The sequence below is a fragment of the Nelusetta ayraudi genome, unplaced genomic scaffold (genome assembly GCF_046127955.1).
Source record: "Nelusetta ayraudi isolate G7.1 ecotype Tasmania unplaced genomic scaffold, CSIRO-AGI_Nayr_v1 ptg000092l, whole genome shotgun sequence".
In the NCBI taxonomy this organism is placed as follows: domain Eukaryota; kingdom Metazoa; phylum Chordata; class Actinopteri; order Tetraodontiformes; family Monacanthidae; genus Nelusetta; species Nelusetta ayraudi.
Genome location: NW_027466142.1, coordinates 958,718 through 979,823, shown reverse-complemented (window position 1 = coordinate 979,823; position 21,106 = coordinate 958,718). Strand labels below are relative to the sequence as shown.

Here is a 21,106-nt window from a genome sequence, read left to right as displayed (position 1 = left end):
TTGATAATTTGGCAAAACTTTAAAGGAATTAAAAAAAATATTTAAATATGTATAAGTTTTAGTAAGCATCAACAACAAAGTGTTGATACGCTTTTTAAAAAACAAACAAACAAACAAACAAAAGCGGTTCTTCAAAGCTTCCCTAATATATTTCATTTTATTTTTAATTTTGCACGATCGAAAAATGTACAAGGGAGGACAAAACACACATCCAAAAAGTGTGGCTGTTCACTTGGTTCACTTTGAATGGCCCGAGTACGAGCGGAAGTCGCGTTTGTTGTTCTTCCTTCTGTTTCCGAGACGTTCAGGGTCTGAACGGGTTCACCAGCCGTGTCTGCATGTCTCGTCCAATTCCCCCTATAAATCGTCATCTACTGCTCCCGAATGAAGGTAATGTCATCTCGAACTTTGTCCACACGGGGCGGATCACGTTGTCACGGCGTGTCACTCGGAAAAATGTGCACTTTAAATCCTCCTCGATTAGCACCAACTCCGCTCTGCTCCCCACCACCACCTCCCGGTAGTCCGTCTCGGCGAGCCTGGGCGGCGTGCTTCCCTGCAGCCGCTAGCTTGACAAATCTAGCGCCGTGCTTCAGCTTGGCACGGCGATCAGCACCTCGGCACCGTGCTGAGAGGACGGTTGACAGTTTCAAAGACTTTGAAAAGTCTCAGAGGACACTTGTGGAGGTGGTGTTTACCTCGCTGCCAGGTGTGACGGCTTAGTGAGCGGTGGTGGGCCGCCGAACTTCTCCTTATCAGTGGGCCCGTCCCTTCGCCTGGTGGCGTTCACTTGACGCGCCTGTCACTCCTGACATTAGGCGCTGCTATGTTTGGACACTCAGCTGTTGGCACAGTTGTCCGTTTCATATTCGTTCCCTCTTACAAAATCGACCCCCCCGCTTCAGAAGTTCGAATTAAAACAAAGCACCAGGCAGCTACTAGTTTGCTTTTAGACAACTCAGTGAGTCTAAAATTCAGCAAATCAAGTTTTGTAGTTTTTTTGTTTTGTTTTGTTTTGTTTTGTTTTTTTGTTTTTTGTTTTTAAGTCTTCTCTGCATGGTTCTCACACACAACCCGAGATCAGGACTTGTCATTTTCCTCAGCCCGCCCACCGATAGGCGCTCACTTTGTGACCCCGCCGTGTGTAAACGGGTTACATAAGTCCGCCAACTCAAGACGACTTGGCGGTGGCTGCTCGCTTAATAACACGCGCCATCGGCTTTTTATCCCGCACGCGTCGTCTGCTCCTTCTCGTGTAGCGCCCGCAATGTTGCACGTGTGAAGCCACAGGTGTCTGCTGATGTGTGCGGCTGTCCGCTGCTCGCTGTGTGGACGGAACCAGGTGTTGATCCGTTTCGTCCTCAGCTGCTTTCACATGACGCTGTGACGGTGTGATGTGATGCGTTCATGACATGTAGCGACACCCATCCAGTGCAGAACACCTTGTGCTCTATGAAGTCGTGACTCTTTCTGACGTATTACTTTAATCAAAATTCCACTGCCATGTTCTAAAGGAGTGCACGCGTCATCAGCTTGCAAACGTGAAACGTTGGTCGAGCGTTTTTGCTTGTCAACTTCAAAAGCACGTGCACACACTTTCAGTGTTGTTACGTTGTGATGGTTTTCACACTGAATAATTCATGTGTGAAAGAGACAGAAACATCCGTCAAAATAAGCCCAGGGGATGAAGAGTGTTGACTAGATTGGTTAATAATTCACAAACAATAAATGTAGCGGCTCGTACAGTAACTCTGGCCCGAGAAATGGAGCCGTCCGTCCCTCCGATATCAGCGTCTCCACACTGTCATGCGGCAGTTGGTAGTTTGGAGCCTTTAAAGATGATTTGTAGTCCACTCTATCGCCAGCGCCGTGGGCGTTTCTTTCAATTTAAGAGGAAAACGACGCCACGCACGTTTCGAAAGGGTCAAAGGTCCAGTGTGTGACCTTCAGCGTGACCTATTGGCCAGGAATGGTACCGAATACCTGCACTTTTAAGTAGCCGACAAACTTGCACCTACAGCAACCTAGAACTGGGACCCAATCAGGGTTTTGTCATTTTCTATGCTGCCGCCACAGTAAGAAGTGAAATCATGGAACAAACGTCACCATTTGCAGTGTGTTCAACATGCTTCCTTACCAGTGGAGTCCAGGGCGTCCAGTCTTACACGATGTTCCTTTAAGAGAGGTGGAAATGATAGAAAGCACATGAATCCCAATCATTTCTCACTGACACCCGCTGCCATGTGTATCTGTAACAGGAGAAATCAGTCCTCTTTCTTACTACACAACAAAATTTGGACCTTCACCTCCACTTGGTATTTAAAAAAAACACTTTACTAAAGGGTCTCTCTCTGGATTCTGTGTATTTAACGGTTGTAGCATTCACTTTAGGATACTTAGAATAGCCTTTATTGTCACTGTAGCAGAAAGATACAATGCGTACTTACCAGAACAAGCAGTCGTCTGTATGAGCCATTCAGCCCAGCGGACTTGATTTTTTTTCCCCCTTTCTTTCCTTTTTTAAAATAAAAAATCTTTGTTCCTGTTCAGCTGATCACTTGTGGAAACTCTCATTAGATCTGCACATTGATTCCACACGGTTGAATTATGAAAAGACTCCAGGCTTGTGATATCTAAGTTGTCTGCTCGTCCTCTCTATGATTTTGTAAGTCAAATATTCAACCGTTTTTTTTGCCTTCCAGATTAACAGGTATGCCAAAGGAAAAATATGATCCTCCAGATCCTCGCAGATGTTACACCATCATGCCGGCCGACGAGGCGGCCAATGGGAAGAAGTCTTACTGGGCCGAGCTGGAGATATCTGGTCAGTGCAACCAACTTCCTCCTCCACTGTGACGAAATACAAATTGCATGAGGAACCAAGACGTCATTTATTCAGCGAGTGGCGATGGTCGTAGTCGTCACCTTTCCTCTTTCTTTCTCCGTGTGTTACACGCAGGGCGGGTGAGAAGTCTGAGCAGCTCGCTATGGACCCTCACCCACCTGACGGCACTGCACATCAACGACAACAACCTCACCCGAATCCCGCCCGACATCGCCAAGTTGCCCAACCTGGTCTACCTGAACCTGTCGTCCAATAAGCTCCGCAGCCTGCCCTCCGAACTGGGCCACATGGTTTCTCTCAGGTGGGACGCCGAGATCTCACAGCTGCCGTCTGGTTGCAGCCTCGCTGTGAACACCGAGAGCGACAAACAGATGTGCAAAGATCAGAACGTAACTGACGGCGGTGATGTTGCAGCTGAGATTCATGCAGCACAAGTTTGAAAAGTTTCCACTTTCAGCCCCAAAAAAAAACTTTTTTATCATCACACACGTCTGCTTCCTAATTGGTCGATTTGTCCCCTCGGCAGCAGAATATAAGCAGGGAGTTAATAAACCCTTGTTTGTCTGAAGCTGCCTTCAGATGATCTGAGAATTTTTTTTTTCTTTCTTATTATTCCTGCTGCTGCAGATCGATTGGATTGTGTGGTGGTGTGCAAGTTTGGAAAACACTTTTTCCCATATTAATGACAAGTTGTTTTTTTTATAGAATACAACATTCTGTACAAACATTTGTGCAGTATTGTAGGTTTGCCATCATTTAAACACTCGTTGAGTCAAATTAAAATCATAAAAAGTAAAATTAAAGTGCTGGCCAACCCCAAAACAGTGAAAATAAATCCACGATGATGATTTAAAAACACACAAAAACGACAGTTTTTGAACATTCAGGAAACATTTTAATCCAAAACATTTTGTCAAAGGAACCACAGAGCGCCACGTAACAGGAGAAGCTGGTGGATGAATGAAAATCAGAACGGGGAATTTCGTTCTTATGAAAGCTGAATGCTGACGGAAATGTTTTGTCTGTTGCAGGGAATTGCTTTTAAACAACAATCTTTTACGAGTTCTGCCTTATGAACTTGGGAGGCTTTTCCAGCTACAAACCCTGGGGCTTAAAGGTGAGGCTTCATTAATAAGGCCAATTAATGATTCATTTGTCCGATTGATTTTATGTTTGTTTGTCGTCAACAAACTGTAAAATATGTCCCTGCGGCCGGTTCTGAAAAGGACTTTTGAAAACTGATTTTAATGCTGCTCTTTCTGCAGGAAACCCTTTGTCCCAGGACATCCTCAATCTCTACCAGGAACCAGACGGAACCAGGAAGCTTTTGAACTACATGCTCGACAATCTCGCAGGTGACTGCAGCCGCCGGTGCAGGTTTGGCAACGGCCTGTTGAACCCTCATCCCTGTTTTCCCTCCTCCTCCCAGTGCACCCGGAGCAGCTTCCCCAAAGACCGTGGCTCACTCTGAAGGAGCGAGACCAAATGTTGCCCACAGGTTGGTTCGCCGCCACTCTGAAATGTCTTCCAGTTTTCTGTGGCTTCCTCCAGCGTGGAACCGCGCGCTCGTTCCACCGATTGTGCGTCCAGCACAGTCAGTCACCTACTTGCCTTGTGCCTCCTCACCCGTCTCCCTGCAGCTGTCTTCACCGTCATGTGCTACAACGTGCTGTGCGACAAGTACGCCACGCGGCAGCTCTACGGCTACTGTCCATCCTGGGCTCTGAACTGGGAGTACCGGAAGAAAGGCATCATGGAGGAGATTACCAGCTGCGACGCAGACATCATCAGCCTGCAGGTGATTTAAAAAAGAATAAAATAAAAATAGAATTAAAAACCAGAAAGTTCCCTCAAGTAAATTTTATTTCACTTCTGAAACTCACTTTTCAAGATTTTGAAGGAACAGAAGATCATCTCCCATGAAACGCTTTGAGCCCTAACCTGTGGTAACCTGGATGCTGCTGCCATCCGTGTTCTCCTGCAGGAGGTGGAGACGGAGCAGTACTACAAATTGTTCCTGGAGACGCTGAAGGAGCGCGGCTACAGCGGCTACTTCTGCCCAAAGTCTCGTGCCAAACTGGTTTCGGAGCAGGAGAGGAAACACGTGGACGGCTGCGCGGTTTTCTTCAAAACCGAGAAGTGAGTTTGGGAGCTCCGCCGCACGTCCTTCACTTGAAGACGACTGGATGGGCATTTATTGGCTATAATGTAAAATAAATTGACTTAACAAAGCAGTACCGCTGAGGTTTTTTTCCATCGGATTTAGTATTTTGGAACAAAAGCTAAATTACAGTTCAGTTGCCCTGAACACCACAGAAGAAGACAAGAGAAGAAGAGGGTGCTCTTGGAGCTACTACAGAGATTAACATCAATCCTTTTTCTCAGTGAAATGTAGCCCGTCTGCCTTCATCCTGTAGTTGGGATAGTAATAATGGCTCTTTCTTCGAAGCAAACTCAACCCAGTCAGATAGAATTAAAACACTATAATACCAGAGGAATGCTGAGCTTCGCGGGTGGCTGACAGTGCTAGCTGCAAAGCTTGTGGAGTTAGCTGGGTTAGCTGGGTTACCTAACAGCAGCTCGCTTCCCCTCCACTACTGCTACCCACTCGCTGGGCTAACGAGTGGCTTTTTGAGTTAAAGTTTTGAAAATGTCGGCCAAGCGCTTTAGTTTGTAACTCCTTTGAAATGTCCTCGTCGTGTTAACTTGCCATAAAAAAAAAAGGTTTTAATAGCACAATTTTCCTCTACAGCTTCTTCTTCTTCTTCTTCTTCTTCTTCTTCTTCTTCTTCTTCTTCTTCTTCTTCTTCTTCTTTCCAAATGTTTTCCATGGTCTCTTTCCCACATGGACTTGTGGTGATGATGATGACAGCAAATCAAGCAGGAATCTCAAAGTGTGTGTACATGTGTGTGTGTGTGTGTGTGTTTGCAGGTTCACCCTGGTGCAGACGCACACTGTGGAGTTCAACCAGGTGGCCATGGCCAACTCGGAGGGTTCAGAGGTCATGCTGAACAGAGTGATGACCAAAGACAACATCGGGGTGGCGGTGCTGCTCGAGGTCAACAAGGACACGTTCTCCGGCGGTAAGAGTGGTTGCCGTGGTCACGCATCACCAGCCCAAGTTCAGGCTTCCCGCCTTGCAACTAAATCAGGACATAAAAAAAAAATTGTTTGGACACAGTTGTGCCACAAGGGGTCACTAGTACGTCTGGTTGGAATCCTCCGAGTTTGGAGGATGTTTTTGAGGTGCATTTAAAAAAATTCTCATTACAATGCCAAAGATGAGGACAGTTTGTCAACATAATGTCTGCATCTGCTTTTCAGAACCTGTGAATTTGCAGTTAGTTTTAACGTTGGCAATTTTGTTGTCCTTAGTTTGCGTCGTTTTCATTTTGCCCAACTTCTCTCTCTCTCTCTCTCTCCCTCTCTCTCTCTCTCTCTCTCTCTCTCTCTCTCCCTGTCTCTCTCTCTCTCTCTCTCTCTCTCTCTCTCTCTCTCTCCCTCTCCCTGTCTGCAGGCATGAAGCCTCCTCAGGAGAGCCAGCTGATCCTGGTGGCCAACGCACACATGCACTGGGACCCCGAGTACTCGGACGTCAAGCTGGTCCAGACCATGATGTTCCTGTCGGAGCTGAAGAGCATCGCCGAGAGGGCCTCGGACTCCCTGGCGACTGGTTCGCCCGCCTCCGATCCGTCCTCCATCCCCATCGTCCTGTGTGCCGACCTCAACTCTCTGCCAGACTCTGGTAGGACCGCCTGCCATGTCAGGAAAAACACACTTTCTTTGCCCACATAATTTGCCACACTAGTGTGTTTCTGCATCTCTGTCAAGATCAAGATGAGTAATCCAACCTTGAGGGGATTTAAAGGCCCAGTGTATAATATTTAGCGGCATCTAGTGGGCATATTGCCAACAATGTTAATTTAATGGTAATCTTTTCATACCGACAGCAGGGTCAGTTACATGTGATACAAACATGCTGGTGATTTCTTTTCCCCCAAAATATGATTGTAATCACACTGTGTGTATGTGTGTGTGTGTGTGTGTGCACCAGGTGTGGTGGAATACCTGAGCAACGGAGGCGTGGCCGAGAACCACAAGGACTTCAAGGAGCTGCGCTACAGCGAATGTCTGACCAACTTCAACTGCAACGGCAACTCGGACGGCAGCATCACACACAGCTTCCAGCTGAAGAGCGCCTACGACAGCATTCTGATGCCTTACACCAACTACACGTACGACTTCAAGGTAGCGGAAAAACCCAACGCAACTCATTCCAAGACTTTCTCACTTTCAATCGATTTATTTTGTTTATTTTTGGGGCGGGGGGGAAACCCACAGAACGTGTTTGGAAAGTAGAGGATTTGTTTGCCAGATAGCAAAGGTTGAAAGGTGTGACAGCCCGGCAGCTGGTTGAGCCCTCTGTTTGCAGCCTCCTGCTCCGCTTTGTTGGACCCTTCTGCATGTTTGGAAGGAGACACAAAACAAGGTGGTCTCAGAAGGGCAGAGCCAACACCTGGCTGAGGAGGCAGAGGGTTGGAGGGGTGTTGCAACTTGGCTTCTCCCTTTGTGACATCACAACAGGCTGAATCCAGAACTGTGCGTTTTGAGTACAAAAGGTCGAGCAAACGAAGGGAAAGTTGTTCCTTGATCGAACTAAAAAGAAAGCGAGCGGTCATGGAATCCTGAGGTTGACTCTAAATGCATGAGGTGGGAGCTCAGCGAGGCGAAGAACCGACGCGTGATTCAGCTCGCCTGGCTTAAAGCGGCGCCGCTCGCCTTCGCAACAAACTCAAACGTTGGCCGCGGGCGTCTGTCAACGCGCCGTCTGGAAGAGTCCCAAGCTCTCAGCTTGGCATTTTGTTTTTTTTTTTGTTTTTTGCGGTTTCTGCTGTGCGTCAAGTATGACCACAGATTGTCATCTTTAATGCGCTCCATCTGCGCTAATGGACTTTCCCCGCCTCTTTTTGCCCTTTCGTGCTTTTATTAGTAAGCGCGGATTCAAATCTAACGGCTGGTAAAGGTTCACGCTTGAGGAGTTTGTTCCCTCACGCAGATCTCCTCATCACAAAGACACAAGTCACAAAAAATATTATACGTAAAAGTGTCGTGTCAGAGGTTCACCAACCACAATCTCTTGTGAAACACATTTTGTGGCACAAGATTAAAAGAATTAAAAAAAAGATCTTTGGAATGCACGAGTCGCCATCTTTGCCATATTTGCAGAATTATTACAGATGAATTTTTTCTGTTGAGAGTTCAGTTCAGGATAAAGATGCTCAGTGTAGATAATGACAGACTTAGCCCTCTGTTTACAGCCTCCTGCAAAAGACAAACTTTGGATCGTAGCTTTCTGCTAAAACTTGCAAGCTTTCTTGCACCTGCCGCCTAAATGTGCCCTGTGTGACATCACAGGGGGGTTGATTTCCCAGAACTCTGTATTTAAAAAAAAAAAAACAACTTCTATAACTTATACATTTAAACTGATGATGGAAACAGCGAAGCTTCTCAAACATGGCTCAAAGGTTGTGACCCTCTCATGAGGTGGTTTTTCAGACGGATCCATATTGAGGTAAACCGCAAAAGCGTCATGGAAACACTTTTATTGCATTTGCACGTCAGTGGATGTGACGTACGGGGTCACGTGACCAGTTCACTTCCAGTGAAAATGGCGCGTTATGATTTGACGGGGGAGGAAGCGGAATATTTTTTACAAGTAATCAAAGAGAAAAATAGAGCAACCATTCTTGACAGCAAACAAACATAAACAAACATAAACAAACAAAAGCAAACGCTTCACACCAGTCAGTGGAAACGCCTGCAAATCGCAATCGTACTTTGTTGAAATTTTTAGAAATATCGCTTTTATTTTTGCGACAAACAAATGAAAACGCAGAGAGGGACTCTTTTCCCCCAGGTTGTTGCTCTTTTTCAATAGTAACGCCCTCCCCCCCCCCCCCTCGGCAGGGTGTCATCGACTACATCTTCTTCTCCAAGACCCACCTGAGCGTCCTGGGCCTGCTGGGGCCGCTGGACAGCCAGTGGCTGGTGGACAACAGCATTGCGGGCTGCCCGCACCCTCACATCCCCTCGGACCACTTCTCCCTGCTGGCCCAGCTGGAGCTGCAGCCCCACCAGGCGCCGCACCCACTCAACCCCCTCAACGGGCTGCACCTGCCGGTCCACAGGTAGTGAGTGCAGCCCCCCCCCCCCCCCTCCCTCAACCCCTGCTCCAGGCTTTATACAGGACCCTGTACAGTTTTGCCATCACTTTAAGAACACTCACCCCCCCCCCCCCCCCCCCCGAAAAAAAAAACAAAAGGAGTGAAGTATTTGCCCCCGTTGTCGCTCCTTTTTGTGTTTGTTTGCACACAGCACGTTTTGTCCAACTCCAAATGTCAAGCACCTGCGACATCGCTGCCAGCCGGGACCCATTCTTTTAAATGACTCATCAGTCCGACACATCACTTTTTCTTTTCTTTTCTTTTCTTTTCTTTTGCAAACGCTGCTGTGAGACACTCAGTTTTAGAGGAAACACCCACAACGTGACGTGAAAGCTGCGCGGCAGCACGCGGCTGCTTTTAGACGTAACACTACCAGACGAATAATTTGGATTCAAAAGTTGTAAAGAAGGTAAAACATTTTTTTTTTTTTAATTGTTATTATTATTTGTGCCACTATGGGTCAATACTTTCAGTTTGTTAAACAGCAAAATAAGTTTCAAATCCAGTTGTGTAGTGAACTCACAACTGGTCACTTTTAAGCTCGAGTTTTTAAACTTTTGTGATTGTAACACTAAATCTGAGTGTTTTACACGCAGGCGAGAATGTAAAGAAAGAAAGAAATGGTCACAGCCAGGGGTCATGTGACTTTTCAGGCGCCCAACAGTGCCGATGTCTTGTGGGCGGCTCCTTCAGGAGGCTTTTAGCTCGACGTCCGCTGCTCCGAATGGCATCCGGTGCCATTTTATGTTCAGTCAAACCTTGTTTTCAGGGATGAAGTTCCACTGACCCGTTTGTTTCAGCTACATCCCAGAAATGATGTCACACACGCTTTACAAATCTGCTGCTGCTGCTGCTGCATTCACGTCATGTTTTTTAGTTTCTGCTCCCTCACGACTAAAACATATTCCTGCTTCTGTTCAGTGCTTCATTTTTCACTCTCCAGAAGTTGTTTTTGTTGTATGACGTCAGAATCGTTCTCAACATATCTCATGTACTTTTGTGTTTTTGGGGAGTGAAAAAAAAAACAAAAAAACTTTTCACGCCATAAAATATCTTATGCTGCACTGATCGACTTCAGATCAGAGAAAACCTTCTTGTGTCCCGTCACATGACTTATCAATCTGTGGAGATGATATGAGACAGAGTATTGTAGGTACCAGGAAGAAGTAGAACCAGAACCGGCCGATGATTTGTAACCAGGAATCAAACATATTTACCAAAGACTCTATTGTTCCAATATTTCAAAGTGTCAGAAGTTCCTGTGGACACTTGGGTTTTTTTTTGTTTGTTTTATCAGGTGATTAGAACTAATAGCCCTTTAATGTAAGCTGTAACTCAGGGCTATGCTATGCACACAGCAGTACCTCCTAATTGAGCAGCATCATACGAGCAAAAAACAACACAAAAACAAAACAGGAAGTCACTGAACCTGCAGATCCTCTGAAAAGCACAGTTAATGTATGTACTTTACATACATTACATGTTGTGGCGGCCACGTCTGAGAGTTTTTGAAAACTGCTGCTACGTTTGGTGGATAAATCATCAGAAATTGCAAAAAAAAAAAGAAAAAAAATCGAAAAATCTGATTAATTAGATCAAACCAGTATTTGGATGCTGAATCGTCAAAATATGGGTAAAATGAAAATGTGGCTTCTGACAGCATCAGTGCAATTTAAACGCAGGGGGTTAGCTGGGTGTCAGTTGCAACACCAGCAGGATCTATGACTTTAATGTGAGTAATAAATGCACACATTTATTTATGATATTTAAAGGCCCAGTGCGTAACATCTTCAAACTGCAGTAATTAGATTCAGGTTCATCCCGACATCAGAGGAAAGAGATGAGGTCATGTGGGACGCCAGCCAGCTGGGGACTAACGCCGTCTGCAGTGTGCTCTCTGACCACTAGGGGCAGCTTAGTCTTCCACACTCGGCCTTTAAAAGGTACGACGGCGTCTTTGAAAAGTTTCTCCTCGAGATCACCGGCGTCTCGACGACACTCACAGGGTCACGACAACTAAAAGTGAAGCCGCTTGAGGGATTTTTCTCCAGGTGCCAACATTTATTTATTTGTGACAATCACACGATGTCCAAATGATGAGTTGAGAGCCCGAGCAGAAATTTTGTGGCGGCTCTGATCATCGGACTTTCTTTCCTTCTTTCTTTCTTTTTTTTTTTTTTTTTTTTTTTTTTAAATGCTTTTAATGCGCAACTCACACAATAAGAAACGCTGAGGTGTGAAAGCTGGCCCACGGATCTCTGGTGCACTGTTCAGTACTGGATGAGAGAAGCCATATAGTTAAAAACATATATATATATCTATATATATCACCGTGATGACCGCCGTCACCTCCACGTGACCTTGGCTTTAAAACTGCAGTGGAAACCAGTTTTTGCCGCTTTTTGCTTGGTTTTGCACACGATTGAAACGCTGACAAATGATGGATCCTCTTGTTTGTGAGCATCTGGAGGCCTTTACTTCACTTCACTCCCCGCACGTGTGTCAAGTATCTGTGACGACAACAGGGCGTCCCTTCACGTCTGTCACGGGGGAGGGGGGTGGGGGGGGTGTTTTGTTTTTTTGTTTTTTTTTCTTTTCTCCAAAGTGGAAGATGTACTTTTTTTTGTGTGTGTATTTTGTTTAAGATCCCACGTGTGAAAAACTCGACCCGCTCCCGTCTGGAGACACTTGTTCCTACAGAGACGTCTCCGTCTTCTTTTGTTTTCTGTCTCCCACTAACTTGCAGTCTTTCAGTGGACACTTTGTACAACACTATTATCACTATTACCAGGTTTTGTTTTGTTTTTTTTGGATAAAGAAGAAAAAAGATAAATGTTTTAGGACTAAAAGCAGCTTGTCTCGGCTTTTATTTCTCCACGCCTGATCTCTCCATCTTCGTCTCATCGGCAGCGAGCTCCCTGTGCACATTATGATGTCCTGGATTATGATTTATTTTTATTTTTATTTTTTAAAGAAGACTAAAAACACTTTTTCTCTCAACAACGTGCCTAATTCTCCAACAGCAGCACTGCCCACAAGAGCAAAGACGCTCAGATTAACTCATCCATCCATCCATGCATTTATCATCCATCCTTCATCTCATCCTGTACTTTGTCCAATTTTAATGAAATGTTTTTGTGGTGGGCGAATCACTTCTAACACTGACGCTGTTTTCTGTCATTGCCGAGTTGCTGTGATTGACAAAGAAATCACCGGAAGCGTCGTCACCTGTGATTTCTGAATGTAAAAAAAAAAATAACATTGTTTTTCTTTTCTTTCCTCCAAATTTAAATTATTTCAACAGTCTTTCTTTTCTTCCTACAGTAACACTAAGTATAAAAGCCCCGGCAACGGCAATAAGACTTTTCCATCGTGTGTTTGAGATGAAATTGTTTCAGACAAATTCAGTTGAGTCAACCAAACTAGAATGCAGCGTTAAAGAATGAAAGGAAAAGCAACACAAAAACACTTTCAATGAGTTTCCGAAATAGCATTTCTGCACAATCTGAAGTGAGCCAATAGAATGTTTGGCTGCATAGTGTGACGTAATTGCACGGATAGGTTCAGAAAGTGTCTCGTCTGCATTTCAAGCCGCGGCATCACATTTTTCTACCTTTGTAATGTTTCAAAATTGCAATTTTGCAACATTTTAGGTAAAAAAAAAACAACAAAACAACAACAACAACAACAGTTGGTTATTTCTTCTTAGATTTCTGTGCAGAAAGCAGATGTGATTGTGAAGCTTCAGCTACCAGCAGCCACAGACACAGTGCTCCAGCAGACTCCACACAGTGACTGTGTAGCAGTTACGTTTCTGTGGCAGACAGCAGATGTGCGGCTTCCCACCACATGTTTTTTTTTTTTTGTTTGTTTTTTTTCAATCCAAGCGGCCTCCACAGCAGACGCGAGGAAGCAGGAAGTGAGCGTTTGACTGGAGGGAAAACTTTGTTGTGGAGAAACGGTCGCTTTCTCTTTTATGGAAACACAAGTGTGACGTCTGACGATTAAATGTCAAAGTGTAAGCCTTTTTTTTTTTTTTTTTTTTCAACTTAGCTGATGCTACTCAGTTAAGACTGTTGTGGCTTTTGTAGAGCTCCTGTTTGGTTTCCATGTCTGGTACACAGGCTCCAGCCAAACACTGCAATTCACTGCAGCAGTAAAATGACATCACGAAAAAGTTTAACGTCCAAATTTCAATTAAAAAAAGCCCCTCAATTTGTTGTTCAAAAATCCCATATTGTGCAAAGACGTCCCAACCTTTGCGTCTTTCACACGCTCTGCTTTTCAAATTAGCCCTTTGTGATGTCACTCAGAATGGTCCTGCTTTTTTGGATAAGTAGTTGTTTAAGGGCACTACAACTTGACAAAAAGTTAAGATCTGACAATTGGTGTAATATGGGATCGTGAAGGCAGAGGGAAGTTTGAATGAGTGAGGCGGCTTTTTGCACAAATGAACACAGAGTGAAATTTCTGCTGTGTCCAAGCAATAAGTTTTACGGAACAAGAGCTTCTACAAAATCTACGACAGTGCTGAGTATATGAGTGGCGACGTGTCACTCAAACCAAACTCAGCAACATTTGTGTCATCCACGCATCCCAGACCCCCGACCCCGCTCCCTCTTGTCAATAAAGGTGATTTTACAAAAAAAAAGTATTGTCTGTCTTTTATTCAAACAGTTAACTTCACAGTGCAGAGTTTTGTCAATTGAATTCAGCTTAAACACATCCGACAGCCTGACAAATGACATTTGACGCATTTGTAAAAATTAAAGCAACTTAAAAAAATATATTTGTGTAAATATTTGCATTTTCTAAAGGATTTATATCCGTGGCTGCCGTAGATTCAGTTGAGTTTAGCATCAGTGAGGGCTCTGCTGCATCAATAGCGGGTGGTGGGAGAAGCAGTTGGCGGGGCAGTGGTGGGAGAAGCAGTGGCAGGGGAGGACGCCACCCTTTGGACTCTGGAAGCAAAACAAATACAAACAGGGTTAAAACCAGTGAGCCATGGATCTAATGCAGACAGAGACGCTGTAAAGTGTTTACTGGGATTAATGAATTGTATCAGAAAACACAAAGAGTGATACAGTTATGGTCATATTACCATTATGACAATAAATGACGAGCAAGACAAGCCCCTCCTCTGACACAGCGCCTCCTTCAGACACAGTAAAATAACAGTAAATGCACATTGTCTTGGCACTTTTATTGATGATCTCTTTTCTGTTGCTGATTTAAAAAAAAAGTGTTTTGTTTTTTTATTGAAAGGTGACTCATCTTCATCATCATCATCATCATCATCATCACAATTTGAGAATATAAAGTAATATGAAGTTGAAGGACATCTGCATAATTTATGACCATATTAAACCTTCTAAAGGTGAATCATTGTTAGGATTGATATATGTATGTGTGTATAAATATATATATATATATATATATATATATATATATATATATATATATATATATATATATATATATATATATATACTGTACATACACATGTATGTGTGTGACTATAGAATCAACGTCAGTGACTTAAAGATACAAAAGTTGTGGTTACTTTTGCGCTCTGGCGACCACTTCAATGAACCACGGCACCGTCGGGTCAACACAAACTTTAGATCCGTTCTTCCTGGTGATGCTGCGAGGAGACAGAGACACTCGTTAGCATGGTTGTGTGTTTGTGTTTAGCCAAACGATGAAGAAACTCCTCAGAATTCTGAACTCAGCTGCACTTGTGCTGCTTTTTTCTGACTTTTTTTTGTTATTTTTTTCATAATCAATGTATTTTTTCTTCCTCAGTCTGAACTTAATCCCCATCTTAATTCAGCTCCTTACATGGCTTCAGTGCGACGACACCCTCCTGTGATGGGAGTTATCTCAATTTTCCTGATGAGTCGAAGAGGAATTCGGCGCGGGCTCGTCCAAAGGCACTGACAACTGGGCCCGGAAAAAGCTGGAGAGAGTCGAAGGTTAAAGAGGATGAGGATGTTGTTTCTTAGGGGGAACATCTGGAAACCAGAGTAAACGTTCAGCTTCTCAGTCAGTTCAGCTTCTCAGTCAGTTCAGCTTAGTCAATGTTCAAATATAATCATATAAGTACATTTTTATTGGATCTTTGTGAAAAATGTAAACATATGAATGTGGCAACAGATGAATGTCAGGATGATGAAATGAGAGAATCTTCAGTCGAACTGACAAAAACACAAAGCAGACGGGGGGGAAATCGCAGCGTGAGTCCATTGTGGAGGTTAGCAGATAAAAACGATGACGACGATGTCTTGTTTTTTTTTACCAAAGAGCAAAAGCATTTTAAACAAAACAATCATTTAAAATGACATTTTATTCTCACCATGCAGGGACGCCATGCAGCAGCAGAGAGTCAGAGCAGCCAGGAGCAGCAGTGATTTGGTCATCGTCGATGCCTTGTTGTGATGCTTCTCCAACAGACAGGAAGTGAGAGTGATGAAAGTGCTGGCGAGGCTGAGACAACTGAGCAAACTCCTGCCTTATAAGCAAGACGAGCAACACCTTCCCAGCAGATTTGCACAGGATTGTGCAAGACACCACACCCCCTCACTTCTTTATTTGCAATCTAATGCCCAAGCATCATAACAATTTCTTGCCGCGTGTCCTACTTCTATTCACATCTATGTATGTTAATACTTTGCGAATTCATGACATTTTACTGATTGCTGTTGATGATGATTTCGGGTTGCCCAATGGCAACAATGACCTGAACCAACGAAGGCATCCACAGAAAAGCATTTTTCAAAATTCCTGGTTATTCTTACTTATCATCACCTACCACTAACAAAAACTAGGTAGCAAGTAAATAACGTTTGTAAGTTCACTGGTTTTGCACAAGCACGAGAGGCTGATCGTCAACTCTAGATTAGCCACAGTATCAGTCTTGATGATCTGTCTTGGGCCTGCACTGACCTCTTCAGACAGCTGGGATGGGCCCTTGCGTTGCAGTGACAGAAAATCGATGGATGGATGGACGGACAGATGGAGAGGAAACCTTGAGATTGATGGGTAACCTTGGTCATGGTGTGGGCACGGTTAGAGAAAAAGAGAAAGTGATGCAAATTTCGTGGGTTCCATGTGCAGATGCTGATCTCGCAAGGCTTGCAACCCTCTTGCCATACACAGTGTTTTCAACCACTGCCAATAAAGACAGCAAAGTTGCTGGAGCAGTGGCCACTTCATCAGACGTTGTGTTTTCACCATAACAAGAAAATCCCTGAAGCGAAAGCTCCTTTTCAGTCGGTGCACAAATGCCTCATGTACTGTTTAAGGGGAGCGAAAAAGAAGAAGAAGGAGAAGAAGAAAAAAGAACCCCCACTTTTGTCTTGACACAGCATGATCAAGATTGTGGAGAGTCCCGAAAAAAAAACTGCCGGTAACTTAAATAACCAAAGAGCAGCAGTGTGGATATTTTGGTGCAGGACAGACTTGCTTTAGTTGCAACAGTCTGGATAAAACCCGGACCAAAATAAAAATAGAAATATGCAGCTGCAGACGGAGGAGAATCGCCGGACTCGAGGCAGAAATCAACTTCTCTTTGCCAGCTAACCACATCCTCTTCTCGTAAGTCTTATCAGTGTGCTTCCCGCTCATGGAAATTATATGCACATAGGGGGAATAAATATATCTATAAGCTGAGAAAGTGTCTTTTGATGCCAGGTCTGGGGAACCTGGTTCCTTCCGTAACCTCCTGTGCAGAAGCATAAACAAATGAATGAATGAATGAATGCATGCATGAATGCATAGCAGTCACCTGGGCAGGCAATGCCCCATTTCAACCAACCAACAGCGAAATTAATAATGAAGATGATTGCGCCGATTTTTGTAGTGGGGGAAGGTTGATCGATTAATTTGATCGATTAATTTAATCGATCAACCTCACAAAGGAGTGGAAACGGACGTCAAAAAGAAATTAATAATTTCAATATTTATAATATTTAATATGATTTGATCGGGCCCCACCTGTTTTTTGGTTGTTGACATCAGCAGGAAACACCAGAATCAGTCTCAATACCGTCTCCTTAGCGAGGAGTTCTTGACGATACGCAGGGATTTGAACCACACTTTAATATGTCAGTCAAACAATGACATCAGGCTTAATGTGCATTTATTTGTGTAACAATAGATGGTTCACACAGAACAGCATGGCATGAATGTGATCATGAAGACACAATCAGCAACGAACTGTGCATGTGTGTGTGTGTGTGTGTGTGTGCGTGTGTGTGTGTGTGTGAGAGAGAGAGAGAGAGAGAGAGAGAGAGAGAGAGAGAGAGAGAGAGAGAGAGAGAGAGAGAGAGATTAAGTAAAGAAAACCTAAACTTAAGCTAAAAGTAACAAAATAAAAGAAGAAATATAAAAGAGTTTTGTTTGCCTACTAGACTTGTTGTGGCTAAGTCTAGCAAAAATAATTTGGCAGTTATTGGTTACACTGATGCGACAACCAGACTCTTGACAGTGAGCAAGTGATGAGGGCTTCCATTGGATGAGCTTCTTCCAAGGTGGTCCTGGGAGTTTATACAGTATGGTTCGGGTTCGGTACCGCACAGGGAGCTTGGATTAGCAACACCGACCGTCGAGGTTGAACTGCCCGTTTTGCTCTGTCCTGCAGGTGGCTTCACTGGCGTTTTGGCATCCGAGTAGAGTCTTTCTTCGTAACCAGTTGTAATTTTGATGATCAAACGAATTACACGGTTACCAGAAAGGAAAAAATGCTTGGCTAGTCCAAAAAGAAAAATTGCAAAAATCACAATCTCAGGGTTGAGGATTAGCCAGTTGAGATTGGGCAAAAGTTCAAATGAAAAATAATGGTCACTGGACGAGGCTGAGTTGTTTTTGCTACTGTCTTAAATTGAAAATAAATAAATAAATAAATAAAAAAAAAAAAAAAGTAAATAAGTAAATAAATAAGCTCTCAACATTACAATAATTATTAGCATTTTCAGTTGCTTCTTTTTTTTTTTTTTATTCCTCGTCATTAGTAGAATCTTTATTTATTTATTCTTTTTCTTATTTAACAAAAGTGAAACTTAAAACGATTCCCCTGGAGACTCTGCTGTTGCTGCAAGAGTGAGCTCAGTGAGGGTCAACTGAGAAAAGAAAGTGATCACACTCCACTGCACACACTTCCTCATTACGGCCGCTGCAGCCTTTGTACGAGTAGTGTATTATGACCCAAACTGAGCTGAGCTCTCAACCTAAGGGGCCATCTGTCTACCAACAGGAGAAACCACAACATTTCAATTTCCCAACTCGTGGCTTTAAAGTAAAAACCCGACACTGATTCCTGACACTGCATGTGCAGATGCTTACTCAGCTGCTCACCGTCTGAGCTCACTGTAAAGACTTTTCTTTTAGTCTGCCGTTCGCCATCCATATATGACATCAGTCAGTTGCCTGTGTTGTTGTTGCTATAACTCGAAAACACTTCAATAGTTGAGGTGAGTCACTCTGAGAGAGTGATTTCCAGAGGTATGTTTTTTTAGGAAAAAAAAACCTTGTCAGATCTACAAAAACTCTTAATAAACATACAGACTCACCGTTAGTGTAATTAGGACTGTTTAAACATGTGACAGTCCTCAAGGTCTGGGCTAAAACTACTGGAGTCTTAAACACACTTGGACAAAAAGAATAATACATTGCTAATTGCAACTTTTAGCCTCACAAGTTCAAGAACTTCTCAAGTTTTTTTCTTTTCTCAATGAGCTCAACACTTTTTCCCTAAGGCAGTCCATGCAAGCAGTATTTATTAAAATGGAAGAATCCATAGCGCTCTGTCTTCTAATGAAAACCTCAAGTTTCCACCTGCAAACAAAAAAATCTCTTGTGCACGTTTCCTGATTTGGAAATGTTGATTTTGAATGTGTGATAGAAAATGTCACCTCGTCCTATTTCGCTGCAACTGCCAACCAAGAGTTGGCGCCTGGTGTGAAGAGCGCTCGTGGCATACGGGAAAGAGTCGACACCACCGATATTGACACTCCAAGGTGTCAACCACAGGTATGCTGTACAAATGGAGGGAGAAAGGAAAAAAATGACAAGCAGTGTGAAATACAGTCGGCTCAGGCAGCGCAGCCCACATCACACCTCGAGGTTCAGTAGCGTTTTCAATCAGAAACACATGGCCTCACGCACACTGAAGCAAACCCGCCACAGTCAGCTAATGTGTTTTGGGTTGATGTGACAATTAGTGACATTAAAACATTGACAGAGAGCTGATACAGCAGAATCCATGTTTTACGTGTGCAAATTAGGCCAAAAAAATAATACGGATTTCCTGTCATCTCCACCAAAGGTTCCAGTTACATTCAGCAGTATTGCTGTATGTAACTATGCTGCTTAAAAGTCAGACAACACACCAGTACACTTCAAAGGTCAGGTTCTTGACCTTCAGAAAATGTTTAGTTTCAGTTTGGAGATTTGGTGGAAACGGTGCACTTCAATGTTTGTTTGAACAACTTTATGATTTTCATGTTATAAGTCATACAGACAATACAGTGCAATGTCAACCTGTAGCTACATGTATTTAATTTGTCTTTTCACATTTACGCCAGTTTGTAGTGTTGTTGCATGTAGTCGTGAGCTAACAATGTTAACGACGTAGCCACAATGATGTAGCCCACCAGAGTCCGACTTCCGGGGTCCAGTGGACTGTATCAATAAAGTTTTACGAAACATGGAAAAGAAGAAGAATATGGAATACCGAGAGAGAAACAACTTGTTCATCGGTGGCAACCACAGCATAGCCGCTATGGTTGTTTTTTTTAAGCCGCTTGTAGTGTTTTTACCGCAGCTGCCAATAATAGGGGCAGTAATTAGTTTGTTCTTTTTCTTCTTCTGACTAAAAATGGACACGATTTCCGCTTTTCAGGAAGGCTCCGTGAGAACCTGCTGCTTAGCTGGCAGGTTTGAAATAAATACCAACCGAACCTGGAGGGCTGTTGTTACAACATAGGAATTATCAGGATAAATCAAATCGCAATTATTGGTTTGTTTTTGCAACGAGAAGAAGTTTTGATACATTGCGGTGGTGAAAAGTAAAGAATCTAAACTCTGATGTGGACGGTGCAAGTCTGAAGACGACTATCTGCCCAGTGGTAACAAGCCTAACATATTGTACATGGCGCCCTCTTCTGTACTGCTTTAAAAATGCATTTCGTAATATTGAACCACTTGAACATTCTCTTCGATTTCGGGTAGTTACATTGTAAAAACTCGTTATCGTATCGAGTATTTCCTGATTTAACAAGGATAAAACTGGAGCCATTCTGAACATGAAACGTGTTTGTGTGATTGGTTTTAAGAGGTTCAAAGCTGGTTTGCCATACCCACCGGTGACATTGTACTGTGTGATTTTGAACTTCATGTCACATGACAATGACAAACTACACATTTGATCAACAAAACACAACACGAAACCAACTCCAATCAGCATTTTTAATGTAATTTCTGCAGAAACACAAAATAACATAAAATTGTAATAACTATGTGACCATTGGAAGAACACTTCCAACATGAATATCTATGACTTTAGCCTAAGCTAGCTCTGTTATAATAGAATAATTTGTTAGAATTACTAATAATAGATATATTTATTTGAAGAAAAAAAGAGAGCTGAGGATGGACTGTGTGCATAGCTTATAACCAACCTCAAAAACAAGACAGAAGAAAATCAAAAACAAAAAAGGAAATAAATAAATTGGATACTTTTGGATTCTGTACTTTGGATACAGAATACTAACGGTGCGGCGATTTAAACCCAAATTCCGACTTTAAGAACAGTGGTTCACCCCCGGAAGTGAGAAAAATGTGGCCATTAAGCATACAACAGAAAAAACAGGCCGTGTAGTGTTTGGTGATTCAACCAGCAGAGTGTGACGATCGTCAGAAACCGGTAACGAGCTGAAGAGGAAGGAGGCAGAGAGACTTAAAGTCAGTCTTCTGCGCTAAAGAGGAAAACATGCTTCCAAAGACACAGTTTGTCAAGGATGTGGAGGAGCTAAATCT

General features: G+C 43.4%; 2 protein-coding genes and 1 long non-coding RNA gene across 3 annotated transcripts; 2 read left to right on the top strand and 1 right to left on the bottom strand.

Annotated features, from left to right (window-relative positions):
• The first annotated feature begins 241 nt into the window (after positions 1-241).
• cnot6l (CCR4-NOT transcription complex, subunit 6-like) lies at positions 242-11,919 on the top strand. The gene is made up of 12 exons (XM_076047286.1): positions 242-390; positions 2,703-2,824; positions 2,960-3,146; positions 3,877-3,962; positions 4,111-4,200; positions 4,275-4,343; positions 4,486-4,643; positions 4,830-4,984; positions 5,778-5,929; positions 6,364-6,591; positions 6,901-7,094; positions 8,814-11,919. Exons 2-12 carry the CDS (start codon positions 2,713-2,715, stop codon positions 9,036-9,038), a joined length of 1,656 nt encoding a protein of 551 aa, XP_075903401.1. The 5' UTR covers positions 242-390; positions 2,703-2,712; the 3' UTR covers positions 9,039-11,919.
• A 1,798-nt stretch (positions 11,920-13,717) lies between these two features.
• Positions 13,718-15,618, bottom strand: cxcl13 (chemokine (C-X-C motif) ligand 13). The gene is made up of 4 exons (XM_076047288.1): positions 15,426-15,618; positions 14,912-15,029; positions 14,634-14,714; positions 13,718-14,031 (listed from the first exon to the last, which is right to left on the bottom strand). The coding sequence occupies exons 1-4, from the start codon at positions 15,487-15,489 to the stop codon at positions 13,950-13,952; spliced, it is 345 nt and encodes a 114-aa protein (XP_075903403.1). The 5' UTR covers positions 15,490-15,618; the 3' UTR covers positions 13,718-13,949.
• Positions 15,619-16,921: 1,303 nt separating this feature from the next.
• LOC142902188 (uncharacterized) lies at positions 16,922-17,461 on the top strand. Its single transcript, XR_012929061.1, has 2 exons — positions 16,922-17,299; positions 17,357-17,461. It is a non-coding gene; the product is annotated as an uncharacterized LOC142902188 (long non-coding RNA).
• Positions 17,462-21,106: the final 3,645 nt, after the last annotated feature.

What these genes read in the sequence shown, in the direction of transcription:
- cnot6l (XM_076047286.1), top strand. Translation starts at nt 2,713, where the DNA reads ATGCCAAAGGAAAAATATGATCCTCCAGATCCTCGCAGATGTTACACC. An exon ending in AGACCAAATGTTGCCCACAG is followed by an intron (nt 4,344 to 4,485) that starts GTTGGTTCGCCG and finishes GTCTCCCTGCAG; the next exon opens with CTGTCTTCACCGTCATGTGC. An exon ending in ACTACACGTACGACTTCAAG is followed by an intron (nt 7,095 to 8,813) that starts GTAGCGGAAAAA and finishes CCCCCTCGGCAG; the next exon opens with GGTGTCATCGACTACATCTT.
- cxcl13 (XM_076047288.1), bottom strand. Translation starts at nt 15,489, where the DNA reads ATGACCAAATCACTGCTGCTCCTGGCTGCTCTGACTCTCTGCTGCTGC. An exon ending in CTGCATGGCGTCCCTGCATG is followed by an intron (nt 15,030 to 15,425) that starts GTGAGAATAAAA and finishes GACTCTCTCCAG; the next exon opens with CTTTTTCCGGGCCCAGTTGT. An exon ending in GTGGTCGCCAGAGCGCAAAA is followed by an intron (nt 14,032 to 14,633) that starts GTAACCACAACT and finishes TTTTGCTTCCAG; the next exon opens with AGTCCAAAGGGTGGCGTCCT.